General features: G+C 48.2%; 1 protein-coding gene across 1 annotated transcript in view; it reads left to right on the top strand.

Annotated features, from left to right (window-relative positions):
- Window positions 1-4,822: 4,822 nt before the first annotated feature.
- The window catches only part of dock2 (dedicator of cytokinesis 2), a gene marked incomplete at its 5' end in the record, with an annotated part of 94,213 nt that continues 81,535 nt past the window's right edge, over window positions 4,823-17,500 (top strand). Inside the window, 15 exons of the mRNA XM_080525150.1 lie at window positions 4,823-4,865; window positions 6,453-6,536; window positions 6,963-7,003; window positions 7,548-7,603; window positions 7,733-7,832; window positions 8,228-8,376; window positions 8,746-8,881; window positions 9,246-9,403; window positions 13,165-13,246; window positions 13,455-13,590; window positions 14,196-14,271; window positions 14,899-14,972; window positions 16,043-16,293; window positions 16,886-16,984; window positions 17,301-17,373. Of these exons, the coding sequence (XP_080381276.1) occupies window positions 4,823-4,865; window positions 6,453-6,536; window positions 6,963-7,003; window positions 7,548-7,603; window positions 7,733-7,832; window positions 8,228-8,376; window positions 8,746-8,881; window positions 9,246-9,403; window positions 13,165-13,246; window positions 13,455-13,590; window positions 14,196-14,271; window positions 14,899-14,972; window positions 16,043-16,293; window positions 16,886-16,984; window positions 17,301-17,373 (1,558 nt within the window). The remainder of the gene's footprint in view (window positions 4,866-6,452; window positions 6,537-6,962; window positions 7,004-7,547; window positions 7,604-7,732; window positions 7,833-8,227; window positions 8,377-8,745; window positions 8,882-9,245; window positions 9,404-13,164; window positions 13,247-13,454; window positions 13,591-14,195; window positions 14,272-14,898; window positions 14,973-16,042; window positions 16,294-16,885; window positions 16,985-17,300; window positions 17,374-17,500) is intronic.

Genomic DNA, 17,500 nt, shown 5'->3' with positions numbered 1-17,500 from the left:
TCTATTGTGGTCCTGTGTCTCAGCTGGAAGTATTACGGTTGTCTGTCTGTTGCCAGAGCAACAGTGATGTCATAGGATGATAGTTGCAGTGGAGGAGGAAAGGCTGTCGTCCACACCGCGAAGAGTTCCTGGCAGGATACAGTTCAGGGTCACATTCTCTACTTTTGACAGGTCATCAATGTGACTATATTTGCATAATGTTTTGCATGTTGAACGTTGCACTGTACTGTTCTATATTATTTATTATCTTATCATGCCTAGAATACCAGTGTTTATCATTCAAATGTGTTCCAGAGAAACCAATGTACACTAATAAGCCAAAACATGATGACCACCTAATATGCTAATATGCTGTTGGTCCGTGTCCGTGTCCGTGTGCTACCAAAACAGCGCCAACCCGCCGGGGAATGGACTCTACAAGACCCCTGAAGGTGTCCTGTGGTATCCGACACCAAAACATTAGCAGCAGATCCTTCAAGTCCTCTAAGTCGCGAGGTGGAGCTGCTGTGAATTGGTCTTGTCGGTCCAGCACATCCCACAGATGCTCTGAATCGGATTTGTGGTTCACTGTCGGACCACTGTTGGTAGGTACACACCACTGCTGACTCTGAACACCCCACAAGCCTTGCCATTTCAGAGATGCTCTGACCCAGTGTCTGGCCATGACAATTTGGCCCTTGTCAAAGTCGCTCACGTCTTTACTCCTGCCCATTTAGATAGATAGATAGATAGATAGATAGATAGATAGATAGATAGATAGATAGATAGATAGATAGACTTTATTTGTCATTGCTACAGTACAGGTACCAAACAACGAAATTTAGGAGGGGAGGCTCCCCTGGTGTTTAGGAGAGGAAAAAGAAACACATTTTGGAAAAAGCATAGATGCATAAACTCACAAGAAGGTAAGGTTTACATCCATAGAGGCTATGTACACAATCCACTGTACTATACTGCACAGATAGTCAACTAGGGTTGTCATATTTCACAAGAAAGTATTTTTTCACATTATTTTAAAGTGTCACAGTTTGCAGGCTTGAAAATGTACATGTTTGTGCCTCAGCACTAGCTGCCATACAATCCGTCCGGACTGTCCTGGGCCCAGAACTTAGGCCTTTTCTGTGTTCAGGGCCTTGACGGCCCTGTGGTAGAAGCTGTCCTTCAGTCTGTTTGTCTTAGCGGCCGGGGTCCTGTACCTCCTGTTCGAGGGCAGCTTGACAAAGTGTTCGTGCCCAGGGTGGGTCGGGTCCTTGGAGATCTTGGAGGCCCTCCTGAGACAGCGTGTTTTGTACAGCTCCTCCAGAGAGGGGAGGGGGGCGCCGGTGATCCTCTGTGCTGTTCTCACGACTCTCTGTAGATCGCTTCTCTCCGCTGCCGTGCAGCTGTGGTACCAGTTGGAGATGCCGAAGGTGAGGATACTCTCCACTGCGCCGTGGTAGAAGGCCACCAGCATCTCCTCCTTGCTGTGTTGTTTCTTGAGGCATCTCAGGGTGTATAGCCGCTGTTGTGCCCTCTTGATGGTGCCTTTAGTGTTGTCCTTCCAGGCCAGGTCATCCCGCATGTTGTGTCCCAGGAATCGGAGGTTTGAGACTATCTCCACGCTCTCTCCGTCGATGAGCAGGGGCAGGATCTCGGACTTTTTCCTCCTGAAGTCTACGATGAATTCCTGGGTCTTTGACTTGTTAAGCAGCAGGTTGTTAACCTTGCACAGCTTGCTCAATTGCTCTACCTCATCCCTGTACGCCGCCTCGTCCCCCCCCGAGATACATCCCACCACGGTGGTGTCGTCTGCAAACTTTACGATGTAGTTGCTGGGGTGGATGGGGGTGAAGTCGTGGGTGTAGAGGTTGTAGAGGATGGGGCTTAGCACGCAGCCCTGGGGTGACCCAGTGCTGAGGCTGAGGGCTGTGGATTTCTCCTGCATCCAACACGACAACTTAAAGAACTGACTGTTCACTTGCTGCCTAATATACCCCCCCCCCCCCTTTACAGATACCAGTGTAAGATAATCAACGTTAATGTAACTTCACCTGTGAGCGGTCATAATGTTTTCGCTCATCGGAGTAGTCTATTAAAGGAATTCTCATGAAAGAAAACGCCACCGCCCTCTCGTGGATTAGTAAGGTAACTACACCTCTAACACATTGGGAACCCTTCTGCCGTCTTGACCAAGCTTCTCTTGAGAAAGAGGTATCTTGACTTCAGTGACTCCCTTGATATATAAAGGTTGAATCCAATAACACTGTACAGTACATTGCTCATCATCAGATGGTGTATTGGTGGACATGAGGTTTCTATGGGACTAGTAGTCACCTGTCTGGTCACTGCCATCTTACCACTCATAAAGAAGGGACTGCTACACCCTGCCCTGCTACACCCTGCCCTGCTACACCCTGTCCTGCTACACCCTGTCCTGCTACACCCTGCTACACCCTGCCCTGCTACACCCTGTCCTGCTACACCCTGCCCTGCTACACCCTGTCCTGCTACACCCTGCCCTGCTACACCCTGTCCTGCTACACCCTGCTACACCCTGTCCTGCTACACCCTGTCCTGCTACACCCTGCCCTGCTACACCCTGTCCTGCTACACCCTGCTACACCCTGTCCTGCTACACCCTGCCCTGCTACACCCTGTCCTGCTACACCCTGCCCTGCTACACCCTGCTACACCCTGTCCTGCTACACCCTGTCCTGCTACACCCTGCTACACCCTGTCCTGCTACACCCTGCTACACCCTGCTACACCCTGTCCTGCTACACCCTGTCCTGCTACACCCTGTCCTGCTACACCCTGTCCTGCTACACCCTGCCCTGCTACACCCTGTCCTGCTACACCCTGCCCTGCTACACCCTGCCCTGCTACACCCTGCCCTGCTACACCCTGTCCTGCTACACCCTGCCCTGCTACACCCTGCTACACCCTGTCCTGCTACACCCTGTCCTGCTACACCCTGCTACACCCTGTCCTGCTACACCCTGTCCTGCTACACCCTGCTACACCCTGTCCTGCTACACCCTGCCCTGCTACACCCTGTCCTGCTACACCCTGTCCTGCTACACCCTGCCCTGCTACACCCTGCCCTGCTACACCCTGCCCTGCTACACCCTGCTACACCCTGTCCTGCTACACCCTGTCCTGCTACACCCTGCTACACCCTGTCCTGCTACACCCTGCCCTGCTACACCCTGCCCTGCTACACCCTGCTACACCCTGTCCTGCTACACCCTGCTACACCCTGTCCTGCTACACCCTGTACTGCTACACCCTGCCCTGCTACACCCTGCCCTGCTACACCCTGCTACACCCTGCTACACCCTGCTACACCCTGTCCTGCTACACCCTGTCCTGCTACACCCTGTCCTGCTACACCCTGTCCTGCTACACCCTGCTACACCCTGTCCTGCTACACCCTGTCCTGCTACACCCTGTCCTGCTACACCCTGTCCTGCTACACCCTGTCCTGCTACACCCTGCTACACCCTGCTACACCCTGTCCTGCTACACCCTGTCCTGCTACACCCTGCTACACCCTGCTACACCCTGCCCTGCTACACCCTGTCCTGCTACACCCTGCTACACCCTGTCCTGCTACACCCTGCCCTGCTACACCCTGCTACACCCTGTCCTGCTACACCCTGTCCTGCTACACCCTGCTACACCCTGTCCTGCTACACCCTGTCCTGCTACACCCTGCTACACCCTGTCCTGCTACACCCTGTCCTGCTACACCCTGCTACACCCTGCTACACCCTGCTACACCCTGCTACACCCTGTCCTGCTACACCCTGCCCTGCTACACCCTGTCCTGCTACACCCTGTCCTGCTACACCCTGCTACACCCAGCTACACCCTGCTACACCCTGCTACACCCTGTCCTGCTACACCCTGCCCTGCTACACCCTGCCCTGCTACACCCTGCTACACCCTGCCCTGCTACACCCTGTCCTGCTAGACCCTGTCCTGCTACACCCTGCTACACCCTGCCCTGCTACACCCTGCTACACCCTGCTACACCCTGTCCTGCTACACCCTGTCCTGCTACACCCTGTCCTGCTACACCCTGTCCTGCTACACCCTGTCCTGCTACACCCTGCTACACCCTGTCCTGCTACACCCTGTCCTGCTACACCCTGCTACACCCTGTCCTGCTACACCCTGCCCTGCTACACCCTGCCCTGCTACACCCTGTCCTGCTACACCCTGCTACACCCTGCCCTGCTACACCCTGCTACACCCTGTCCTGCTACACCCTGCCCTGCTACACCCTGCCCTGCTACACCCTGTCCTGCTACACCCTGCTACACCCTGCCCTGCTACACCCTGTCCTGCTACACCCTGCCCTGCTACACCCTGCTACACCCTGCTACACCCTGTCCTGCTACACCCTGCCCTGCTACACCCTGTCCTGCTACACCCTGTCCTGCTACACCCTGCCCTGCTACACCCTGCTACACCCTGTCCTGCTACACCCTGCCCTGCTACACCCTGCTACACCCTGCCCTGCTACACCCTGCCCTGCTACACCCTGCTACACCCTGCCCTGCTACACCCTGCCCTGCTACACCCTGCTACACCGTGTCCTGCTACACCCTGCTACACTCAGACAGTTCCCCTATGAGGTCTATGAAGGGAGGAAGAGCAGAGTCAGAAGAGGAAGAGGAAGAGGGGGAGGAGCTCTCTGCTTTCATGCTTTCATAGACAAAAAAACTCAGAAGTGAGAAGTAGAGTGGATAACGAGAGAGAGAGAAAGAGCCACAGAGGAGAGAAGTCGAGAGAGAGAGAGAGAAAGAAGGCGACGGCAAAAAGAGACAACACAGTCATGGCTCCTTGGATGACGACCACGACTGAGCTGTATGGCGTAGGTAAGTCATGCAGGCCGCTCTCTGTCAGTTGGTGTGTGTGTGTGTGTGTGAGAGAGAGAGGGTGAAAAACAGCCATGGCCCTCCACCATCACTTCCTCCTCCACAGGATGTGGCCAGGTGTCGCCTAACGGACACAAACACTCGTACTAGAGTATGTGTTCAGAGATGGAACAGATGAGGAGGGGAAATATTGGGTCCCCCCTCACGGCTCCCTCCCTGCTTGTGGAGACATGGAGAATGAGATTTCAACAATGTGTCATCTTAAAAGTAGAAAAACACATTTTAAACAGTCGTCATTTTTGGTGTATTGAATCACAGATTGGCCTAAACATGCCAGATTGCATGCTTAGAATAATGAATTCTGTGTTTGATTGGGGTTTTGAATTGTTGCATCAGAAAATGTCTGATTGACACGTCTGCAAGGAAAACGCAAGACACACTTGGCTAGACACTTGTGTAGTAGGCGGGAGCGATTGGCATGTTTCTCTATCTATCAGATTCATCTTTATTCCAATCATTTATTTCTGATGTAGATGTAATCTGGGGGTTTTCCATATCGATAGGAAAATATTGAAAAATCACGTGGAGAATGTTTTGTACGGTTTTCTTATTGTCTTATCGTCACCATCTAATCTGGTGATAAACCTGCTTCATGTTTTCTGACTGAATGATGTGTACAACGGCTCATCCCTGACCCAATACACACAATGTGATTCAATATATTATACAGAATGTGGAAAATCAATATGGATACTTTCAGTGTTGTTGTGTGTGCTATATTCTGCGCAGTATCTATCTTCCTGATTCTGTTAGATTGAAACACACAGGAAGTGGAGGCGGGAGGAAGTCAGCGTGGTTTCAGTACAGACTTATCAACAACTGGTATTGCTACATGCATGTGTGTAGACAGCTACCTCAATATCACCAGAGAAATAGAATATAATAAACCATGTAGAATCAAATATAGTCAGAATATAAAGCCAGAAATATTAGACATAATATGTACACCCTGTGCTACAACGCTATATAATATATACACCCTGTGCTACAACGCTACTACCCCCTGTGCTAAAACCTCAAACACTCACACATCTTTGTTCAAAGATGTGTGAGTGTTTGAGGTTTTAGCACAGGGGGTAGTAGCGTTGTAGCACAGGGTGTAGTAGGGTGTAGTAGGGTTGCAAAGGAAAACGAAATAACTGGTCCAGCTCTTTCTTTATGCTCTTTCTCTCTCCCCCTCTCTCTGTCTCTCTGTCTCTCTCTCTCTCTCTCTCTCTCTCTGTCTCTCTCTTCTCTCTCTCTCTCTCTCTGTCTCTCTCTCTCTCTCTCTCTCTGTCTCTCTCTCTCTCTCTGTCTCTCTCTTCTCTCTCTCTCTCTCTCTCACTCTCTCTCTTCGCTCTCTCTCTTCTCTCTCTCTCTCTCTCTCTCTCTCTCTCTCTCTCTAAACCCCTCTGACTCGGTGATGAATAAGATCACTAGCCATCTCCGTCTCTCTCACCCTCAGTAACGTGGACTTTCATAGGTCCTTTCTCTGTCCCCCCTCAGTAACATGGACTTTCATTGGTCCTTTCTCTGTTCCCCCCTCAGTAACATGGAATTTCGTTGGCCGCTGTGAGAAGCAGCTGTCTCTGGAGGTCGGGGACACGGTCCACATCCTGGAGACCTGCGATGGTGAGCTGGGGACCGGAGGGGACGGTTCAGCCTTTTGACTAGGATTCCTGTAGGGAACGTCAACTGAGAATGAGGCTCTTGATACTGGGGCTCATCTACAGTACAGTAGGGCCGTTTGATGGCGAGCACTGGGAGAATGATCTGGACCGGGGGCTCCAGTGTCCACTCTTTGGAGTGTCATTTGGGGGAATGGGATTTGGACGGTTTGGAATGGATTGATTTGTTTTTATGTATTGTTTTTAAACCTGAACATTTTAAATTGTTACTGTATTTTACTATGTTTGTTCGGCTTTTAATTTGACTGAATATTATACTGCCTTTGTCTTCTGGGTTTGGACTAGGGGGAATTTGAGGGTGAGGGTTAAGGTTCTTTGGTCCTTTGGTGTTGGTTAGCTGTGTCACTCTGTGTGTGTCCTCTGGTTTCAGGCTGGTACAAAGGCTACCTGTCCAGGGACAAGGAGCATCAGGTATGACCCACCACCACCACCGTACCTGGGAGTCAGAGGAGAGGAGGGTTGTGGAAGGGCCTACAGGTTTTCACGGATGTGAGCTGTTCTTTCTGCCTCCTTCCCTCTTTCTACTCTCTCTCCTCTCCCTCCTTCCCTCTCTCTGCTTTGTTTCTCCTCTCCCTCCCTCCTCTCTGTCCCTCCTTCCCTCTCTCTACTCTGTTTCTCCTCTCCCTCCCTCCTCTCTGTCCCTCCTTCCCACTCTCTACTCTGTTTCTCCTCTCCCACTCTGCTCACCCTCCCCCTTCCCTCCCTCTCTCTGTCTCTCCTCTCCCTCTCTCCTTCCCTCCCTCTCTCTGTCCCTCCTCTCCCTCTCTCCTTCCCTCTCTCGACTCTGTCTCTCCTCTCCCTCCCTCCTTCTGTCTCTCCTCTCCTCTCCTTCCGTCCTTCCCTCTCTCTCTCTCCCTCTCTCTCTCTCTCTCTCTCTCTCTCTCTCTCTCTCTCTCTCTCTCTCTCTCTTTCTCTCTCTGTCTCTCTCTCTCTGTCTCTCTCTCTCTCTTCACAGGGAGCATTTCCTGCAAGTTTTGTACAGCTGAGGGAGGCCATCATCGAGAAGCGAGGGTGAGTGAGAAGTGTATAAAGAGTATATGAACCAGAAGTTGTCTCAACTGCTTCAATCTCTTTGTGACACTATACAACTGTGTGTGTGTGTGTGTGTGTGTGTGTGTGTGTGTGTGTGTGATACCATAGGGATCATCAGGAGATGGTGATGTCAGCAGACATGCCCCTGGTGAAGGAGGTGACCACTACTCTGAGGGAATGGGGAAGCATCTGGAAACAGCTCTATGTGGTAAAGTTGGTGTGGGTGTGGTGTGGTTTGGGAGTGTGAGTGTGGATGTGTGTGTGTAGCGGGTGTGGGGCAGGGTGGGGGCGGGGGTCGAGGGCATAGAATCAAGAAGAACCCTAACTGGGTTCAAATCTGCTTTGGGTACATTTTATCTCATTGCTAATGTTTGCATATACGTACCTTTCCCTTTAACTTACACAAGCCCTAACCTCTTTGAAGCCTTGTTAGCTCTTAACCCTAAGTTAATTAGGGTAAAGTAAAAGTAAGTGTGTCTGTGTATCTGTGTATCTGTGTGTGTGTGTCTGTGTTTGGGTCTATGTCTGTCTGTGTGTGTTTACCATTGTGCGTGTGTGTGTGTGTGTGTGTGTGTGTGTGTGTAACCCTGCGTGTCCCTCCAGGTCAATAAGAAGATGCGTGTGAAGCAGGTCCAGGGTCTGATGTGCGACCTGATGGAGTGGCGGTCCCAGCTCCTGTCTGGAACGTTGCCTAGCGACGAGTTCAAGGAGCTCAAGCAGAAGGTCACCTCCAAGATCGACTACGGCAACAAGTAAATCACAATCAAATCAAATGTTATTGGTCATGTACTTAAATTGGTCATGTACACTAAATAAGTGATATAATGAAATGCTTTTGGTAATCAAGCTCATTGTTCAACAACAATCAAACAAATCAACAATTACAATATATACTTATATATAATATCATAAATTATTATAAATATACCACCAACATGGACCTTCCTGATCTACAGCAGAGAGACTCTATCAGTCACTGTTTGGCAGTCAAACCTGTCTATTACTTTATCCATATAATACTGGATCCCTTTCCTCATCCTCCTCCTTCTGCTCCTTATCCTTCTCCTCCTCCTCCTCCTCCTCCTCCTCCTCCTCCTCCTCCTCCTCCTCCTCTTCCTCAGGATTCTGGAGCTGGACTTGGTGGTCCGGGACATAAACGGGAACATCCTGGACCCGGAGAACGCCAGCGTCATCAGCTTGTTCAGAGCCCACGAGGACGCCACCACCAAGATCAATGAACGCATCAAAGAAGAACAGGTTAGACAGAGAGAGAGAGAGAGAGAGAGAGAGATGATACAGAGAGAGAGAGAGAGAGAGAGAGAGAGAGAGAGAGAAACTGGGGTTAGAGGGAGGGGGAGAGAGAGAGAGGGAGAAGGAGAGGGCTGGGGTAGGTTTGTAGAGGAAAGGGGTTGAGAGATAGAGGTGGGAGAGAGAGAGAGAGAGAGGGGGCCGGCCTAGGTTTGTGGAGGAACGGTGATAGGGCAGAAGAGAAAGACAGAGAGAAAAGGAACTGAAAAAGAGACAATTATAGTTCACATACTGTGCTTCGGGTCAAACAGTACAGCCGGTTGTCTTCCCTGTCTTACCCCTTTGTTCTCTCTCTCTTCCATGTCCGCTGAAGTCCAACGTCCAGACGGACCACTCGGGAATCATGTCCCGGATCCAGTCCTCTCCCTCTCACAGCCTCTACGTCTTCGTCCGGAATTTCGTCTGTCGGATCGGAGAGGATTCTGAACTCTTCATGTCCCTCTACGACCCCAACAAACAGGCCATCATCAGGTCTCAGTCCCCACCTCTCTGTCTCTCTCTCTCTCTCTCTCTCTCTCTCTCTCTCTCTCTCTCTCTCTCTCTCTCTCTCTCTCTCTCTCTCTCTCTCTCTCTGTCTCTTTTTACCTTCTCTTCTCTCTCTTCTTCTTCCACCCTCCCTCCCCCTCTCTACTCCACAAACCAAGCTCTCTCCATGACCCTCTTTCCCCATGTTCGAGCCGTTATCTATGAAAAACATAATTTTTTTGAGTTGTACTTTGGCCTATCTAAGACTAAGACTTTTACTTTGAAAGTGGGTCCCACCCAACGTAAGGACGCAAAAGAGAATATCCTGTTTTGGGTTTGATGAGTCCTGATACGTGAGGGTGCCACACCGTTTTTCAACCACGTTTACTCACACACGTTAGCTTGTTAGTAAGTAAGTAAGTAAGTAAGTAAGTAAGTAAGTAAGTAAGTAAGTAAGTAAGTAAGTAAGTAAGTAAGTAAGTAAGTAAGTAAGTAAGTAAGTAAGTAAGTAAAGCTTTATTTATATAGCATCTTTCATACAAGAAATGCAGCTCAAAGTGCTTTACAACAGGAATAAGAACATAAAGTGAATATAAAAACATATATAAAAACATATACAAGCATAGAATGAATATAAAAGCAGGGGAAAACAGTAAAAAGAAAAGGTAAAGATAAAATACAATAAAGATACATTTTAAAAAGGGAAACCTTTGTAATGTACAACCTCTGCTCGTTAATCTAACTTTCCATATCCCTTTTATCTCCCTACCTTTCACAGTCTTTCTGTACTTCACAAACATCCGTTTTTGGAAAAGGTCCGTCTCAGTCTCTGTGTACGTTCTCAGTCTCTGTGTATGTTCTCAGTCTCTGTATACGTTCTCAGTCTCTGTGTACGTTCTCAGACGTTCTCAGTCTCTGTGTACGTTCTCAGTCTCTCTATACATTCTCAGTCTCTGTGTACGTTCTCAGTCTCTCTATACATTCTCAGTCTCTGTGTACGTTCTCAGTCTCTCTATACATTCTCAGTCTCTGTGTACGTTCTCAGTCTCTGTGTACATTCCCAGTCTCTGTGGACGTTCTCAGTCTCTGCTGGACCTTGCACCAAAAATCCTACTACTCAGTATCAACATTACAGTTTCTTTCTTTTGCACAATGCACAATCACCTCTTTCTCAACTCTGTCAGTCTGTGTATGTGAATGTAAAAGCAGGGGAAAACAGTAAAAAGAAAAGGTAAAGAAAATACAATAAAAATACATTTAAAAAAGGGCTAGTTGAAAAAACATTTAAAGTGCAGTAGCTGGCAAATGAGCTGTAGGCAGGTGCAGATGAGCTAGTTGAAGGCGATATTGAAGAAGTACGTTTTTAGCTTTCTTTTAAAAAATATTTAGTGAGCTGGCTTCCCTGATCTCTAAAGGTAATGTGTTCCAAAGCTTTGGGGCATAGTTGGCAAAGGCTGCGCTCCTGATCTTCTTCTGACTGTTGCTGGGAACCTCTAATAAACCTGCAATACATGATCTTAGTGTTCTTGAGAGCACATAGTTGACAAGGGAATTAGCTATGTACTTTGGCCCTTGCCCATTAAGGGCTTTGTATATAAGCCTACATTTGTATATAAGCCTAAGCTCTATGTTATGTATGTTAATGTATGTAAATTGATGTATGTTACTGGCAGCCAGTGCAGAGTAGCTAGGACCGGAGTAATGTGCTCTCTCCTCTTGGTTCTAGTTAGAAGTCGAGCTGCAGAGTTTTGAATGAGCTGAAGTCTTGCAGTAGTTTTTTTAGGCTTAAAAGTGTGTTACAGTAATCGAGCCGGCTTGAAACAAAGGCATGGATCAGTTTTTCAGCATCTTTTTTGTTTATAAGTGGTCTTACTTTAGCAATGTTTTTAAGGTGGAAGAATTATGTTTTCGTCACCTTGTTAATATGGGACTTGAAGCTTAGGTCTGAGTCGAAAATAACACCTAGACTTGTAACCTCAGGTTTAATCCACGATGTCAGTTTCCCCAGATAATTAAACAGCATTTCCCTTTTTGCTTTAGGGCCGATCAGTAGGACTTCAGTTTTGTCCTCGTTTAGCTTCAAGAAGTTATTGCTCATCCATTTATGTATTGCTAGAAGACAGTTCGTGACGTTAGAATTATAAGGTTCTATCTTCATTTTTGTCAAAATCTAGTTTTTTACATAATCTGATCCATTAGGTGTTTATTAATGCCTGTGTGGTGCCTGTGTGGCTGTATTTTTAAAATGTTGACATTTTTGTGTTAGTAATTCATAAAATACAAAGGTTCCATCTCATAAAACATAATGGAATGCAAAAACTTTGACGCTCAATATCTCTGAACTGCCCTAAACGGAGATAGAGCCTTATAATTCTAAGCTCACGAGTTCGTAATGGAGTTTCTAGCTGAAGTATCATTCGGTTCAGCAGAAATGTACAGTTGCGTGTCATCGGCATAACTGTGGAAACATACGTTGTGCTCTCTAATGATGTCCCCGAGTGGTAACATGTCTAGTGAGAATAGTAGTGGAATAGTAGTGGACCAAGGCAGCTCCCTTGTGCAACTCCGAAGTCGCTGTCATATTTCTCAGACACATGATCTCCAAGCTTGACATAGAACTTTCTCCCTGTAATGTTCTGAACCAATTTAACACGCTGCCAGAAAGACCAACTAACTCTTCAAGACGATTGATTAGGATATCATGGTCGATCGTATCAAACGCTGCACTTAGATCTAATAGGATGAGAATTGAGACCTTATTTGCATCAGAGTTTAGTCTGAGATCACTCACTATTTTAGTAAGAGCAGTTTCAGTGCTGTGATATGTTCTAAAACCTGATTGAAATTCCTCCATGACATTGTTTTCTTTGAGAAAGGAGTTTATTTGTAGTGAAACTTCCTTCTCAAGTATCTTACTAGTGAATGTGAGGTTGGAAGAAAGACAAGAGAACATAATCTTTTTGTTTGTTCCTTTTTGCATACAGACAGTACACATACTGATAAACACAGACTGTAGCATTTTAAGAGCACTGTCATTCATTGGAAAGGCCGGCGATATTACAAATATTATTATTATTTCTGTTACGGACAGATTGACAAGAAGTAACAAGGTGAAACTAACACCCACTCATGCCAGGACGATGGCTAACTTGATTTGCATGATAGCCATCAACCCCCCCCCCCCCTCCTCTTCATCCCTCTATCCCTCCTTTTCTATCACCCCACTCCTTCTTCTCCCACCCTCTCTCCCTCTCTTGTCCTCAGTGACCCCCCCCTCCCCCCTGTATGTGTTTGCTCTCTGCGCTCCCTACTGTCAATAAGAGTCATAGCAGCATAACACAGAGAGAGAGAGAGTTAGCCGCCTGGTGCAGTGACAGCAGTAATAGTGATGGCTGTCTGTCACTGTGAGACAGACAGACCTACGCCCTCCCTCTCCACCCCAGGGCCCACTGAGCTGACGTCTGACCTTCTCTCCTCTATCTCGGCCGCTAAACGCCGCCTCCCTGTCAGGGGTATTTTGGGAAGGTGTCAGCTTTGGAAGGCTTCGAACACGTCCCTGTGGCGTTCTTCCAAATTGATAGTCTCTCAGTGGCTCGTAGAGAATTACGTTGAGTCGTCAAGTGAAGGTTATCTGGAAGAGCTGTTCATATCCCCTTTTCATACTTTACAGTGTTTATCCTTATCAATCGATATGTACATGCAACCCGTATTTATGATTGAAGTTACTCATCATCCGACGTTTTTCTTCTATTGCTCTCCCGCCACAGTGAGAACTACCTGATTCGCTGGGGCAGCAAAGGTTTCCCTCAGGAGCTGGACATGCTCAACAACCTGAAGGTTGTCTTTACAGTAAGTCACCACCGGGGGGCGACGTTTCATCTACTTTGTATGCGCAAGACAACGATACTGGATGGACATGAAAATTGACATGATTTATGCTCTGTGGTTTGGAATGGTTATTGGTTTATATTAAAATGTATTTTCCCTCCATCCCCCTCCTCTCTCTCTTCTCCCTCCCTCCCTCCCTCCCCACTTCCCTCCTCTCTGACATGATCAGGACCTCAGTAACAAGGACCTGAACAGGATCCAGATCTACCTGATCTGTCAGATAGTGAGAGTGGGTCGTATGGACCTGAAGGATGCCAACTCCAAGAAGTGTACCCAGGGACTACGGCGGCCCTTTGGGGTGGCAGGTGTGTACCGTCAGAGGTCAGGGGTCACCCACGACCCTGGTCAATGGAGGCCTACTGGGTGGGCAGGCCTGGTTTCCTGCCCCGATGATGATGATGATGATGATGATGATGGAGGGTGATGATGATGATGATGATGATGATGGAGGAGGATGATGATGATGATGATGGTGGTGATGATGGAGGGTGATGATGATGATGGAGGATGATGATGATGATGATGGAGGGTGATGATGATGATGATGATGATGATGGAGGGTGATGATAATGATGGAGGGTGATGATGATGATGATGATGATGATGGAGGGTGATAATGATGATGATGATGGAGGGTGATGATGATGATGGAGGGTGATGATGATAATGATGATGGAGGGTGATGATGATGATGATGATGGGAGAGACAGGGAGAGAAAGAGATGATACAAGGAGAGAGAGAGATTATACAGAGATGAGAGATGAGAGAGAGACAGAGAGAGAGAGAGAGAGAGAGAGAGAGAGAGAGAGAGAGAGAGAGAGAGAGAGAGAGAGAGATGATACATCTGTCCGTTGACGTCATTTGATTGACATCATTAATCAGTTGAGGTGTTTTGATTGCTCTCTGCAGTGATGGACATCACTGACATCATCAAAGGAAAGGTGGAGTGCGATGAAGAGAAGCAGTATTTCATCCCCTTCTATCCGTAAGTGTTTCTCCTCCTGCAGTACTCCACCTCTCCTCCCCTCCCTTACCTCCTGCAGTACTCCACCTCTCCACCTCTCCTCCCCTCCCTTCCTCCTTGTTCCCACCACACACTCTCCAGTGGGTGGGATTTATATTACATTAGATTAGATTCCACTTTATTGTCATTGCAGAGTGCAAGTACCAGACAACGAAATTCAGTTTAGCATCTAACCAGAAGTGCAAATAGTGATATAGTGCAAAACATGATATTGTAGACAGTAGGATATGTGCAGTTATGAAGTGATGAACATAAGTAAGATTTGTACAGTTAAGGTAGCTATGTACAGTATGGTGTATACATGTATAATTTAGAGACTAATATCAAAGATGAGGTATGTATAGATATGTGAAGAAAATGGTATATGCAAAGATAAGTATGTGCAAATAGCAGTAGTGCAAAGGGTATAGTGTGTGTAGTTGAGTGTGTGGTAAACCCTTGTGTGTGTGTGTGTGTGTGTGTGTGTGTGTGTGTGTGTGTGTGTGTGTGCGTGCGTGTGTGTGTGTGTGTGTGTGTGTGTGTGTGCATGTGTGCGTGTGTGTGTGTGTGTGTGTGTGTGTGTGTGTGTGTGTGTGTGTGTGCGTGCAGGGTGGTGGCTGAGAACGACTACCTCCACACCTTACTGAACAAGGTGACATCCTTACGAGACAGCGGTGGCCAAGGTATGACCCACACACCCATACACACACACACAACCAACATCAAACCTCACCTCCCTGTCATTACAACGACCATGGCTCCTTTTGGGGGAAATCAAGCGTGGAAAAGTGATGGTGCTTTATTGGAAAAGCTAGTGTCATCATGCCTAAAAGCTGCTGCATAGTATTTTGCATGTGAAGTATAAGAAAAAGTCCTAGTTTACGATTTTCTTACGAGAGCGAAGGACAGTAAAAAGAGGAGATCTGTGGCTTCAGGCCGTCCGCAGAGAGGATCGCATGATAAACAGTGGGACCCTTACAGTCCTTACAGACCTGCTGTGTGAATCCCTAGATGAGTGTTACATTGAGTGTGTGTGAGTGTGGCGCAGAGGACCAAACCGCAGACCATGTTATCCTGGATTGCCCGGTGTACCACCCACCCAACGGGATGCATGGTCTGTCGGTATTAGATGACGAGACGATGACGTGGCTTCTGGAGGGGTGTCCAGAAATATAGCCCGGGTGAGCCCCTCAACCAGGTCTCGGGGTGGTAAAAGGGTAGCCCCTCGGCCCCGAGCCTGGTGGAGTGGAGAGGAAAACAACAACCCATACGCAGAGGAAGAAGTGTTACATTTGTTTTCTTAAGATAGGATAATGAATAAATCTGTTCAATGGGCATGGATGATGCATTTGCCAATGTGATGAACTGTTAATCAGTATAATATATACTGCTCAAAAGAATCAAGGGAACACTTAATCATCACAGTATAACACCAAGTCAATTAAACTTCTGGGATATCGATCTGTCCAGTTAGGAAGCGTAAACGATTGTTAATCAATTTCACCTGCTTTGGTGGTAATGAAAGGTGGTGGCCACAGACCATTTCTCTCTCCTTATCCTTCCTGACTGATTTTTCTCTAGTTTAGCATTTAAAGTGACATATTAAAGTGACTGTTTTCCCCCCAAAAGGGGCGGGGCATGACTCAAGGGCAAAATACCCGGATGCGTTGCTCTGATGATTAGATCCCTCTGACTTCTCCCCCTACAACTTCTCCCCCTTTCTCCCACCACCACCACTCCTCCTCCCCCCCAGGTCTGTGGGTGACCATGAAGGCCCTGGTGGGGGACATCGTCCAGATCCGTAAGGAGTACCCCCACCTGGTGGACCGCAGCACGGTGGTGGCCAGGAAGCTGGGCTTCCCAGAGATCATCATGCCGGGGGACATCCGCAACGACATCTACCTCACGCTGCAGGCGGGCTGCTTCGACAAGTACAACAAGACCACCCAGAAGAACATGGAGGTCCTCATGTGGGTGTGCGACGAGGACGGCAAGGTGGTGCCGGTGAGTGTTTGGGTGTGTGTTAGGAGGGGGGGGTATGAGTGTGTGGGTGGGTGGGGGGTAATCGGGGTGTGAGTGTGGGTGGGGTAGTCGGGGTGTGTGTGTGTGTGTGTTGGGAGAGGGGGTATGAGTGTGTGTGTGGGTGGGGGTAGTTGGGGTGTGAGTGTGGGTGGGGTAGTCGGGGTGTGTGTGTGTGTGTGTGTGTGTAGGCGGGTTAGTCAATTTGTGTTTGTGTGTGTGTAGACAGGGAGGCAGTCTCTATGTCTGTCTGTCTGTCTACCTATGTGTGTTTATGTGTGTGTGTGTGTGTGTGTATCTTACAATAACATAGCCTTTCTCCTCTTGGGTCGGGAGGACGGGGGACTGTACCCAAACAGAGATCCACACCTCTGTCTAGACCCTCTGTACACTAAACAAAGACACTGGGCGTGTGTGTGTGTGTGTGTGTGTGTGTGTGTGGATGGGGTCAAGTGGACATGGTGATATCATCTCTCCTCCCTCCTCCTTTGTCTCCCTGTCCTCCCTCCTCTTTTGTCTCCTTGTCCTTCTCCTCCTCTCTGTCGTCCCCTGCGGTCTGTCCGTTTCCTTATCCTAGAGCTCCATCTGTCAAGGAGCGGGGGACAGGCCGGTGAACGAGTACAGGTCTGTCATCTACTACCAGGTCAAACAGCCCCGATGGATGGAGACATTCAAGGTCAGAGAGAGAGAGAGAAACTCTCTGGTGTGTGTGTGTGTGTGTGTGTGTGTGTCACAGTGGGGCTTGAGTAGACTGAATAATATCATGGTCTCTCTTTCTTTGTCCATCTGTTCTGAGCTTATTGTGTGTGTGTGTGTGTGTGTGTGTGTGTGTGTGTGTTTCTTTGGAGTGTGTTTTGGAGTCTTGGAGTGTGTGCGAGGGTGTTTTTATTGAAGTTCACGACGTTCAAGAATGAAGATCTGAGGTATAGCTTCGTCTTCCATAGTGAGATATGTAACTGTACTGAGATGTACCGCTGTCCTCCGGCCTGTAGGTGGCGATACCCCTGGAGGAGATGCAGAAGATCCACCTGCGCTTCATGTTCAGACACCGTTCCTCGCACGAGTGTGAGTGCTCACAGGATGTCCTCCACTTTGATTGGCTCCCTACGTTGTAAATTGGATGATCGACAGCATGTTGGTCCTCTGTGGCTCAGTTGGTAGAGCATGTTGCTAACAGCACTTAGGTTGTGGG

Source organism: Nansenia antarctica, assembly GCF_963989245.1.
Source record: "Nansenia antarctica genome assembly, chromosome: 3".
Taxonomy (NCBI): domain Eukaryota; kingdom Metazoa; phylum Chordata; class Actinopteri; order Argentiniformes; family Microstomatidae; genus Nansenia; species Nansenia antarctica.
This window is presented reverse-complemented; position numbering and strand designations above follow the sequence as displayed.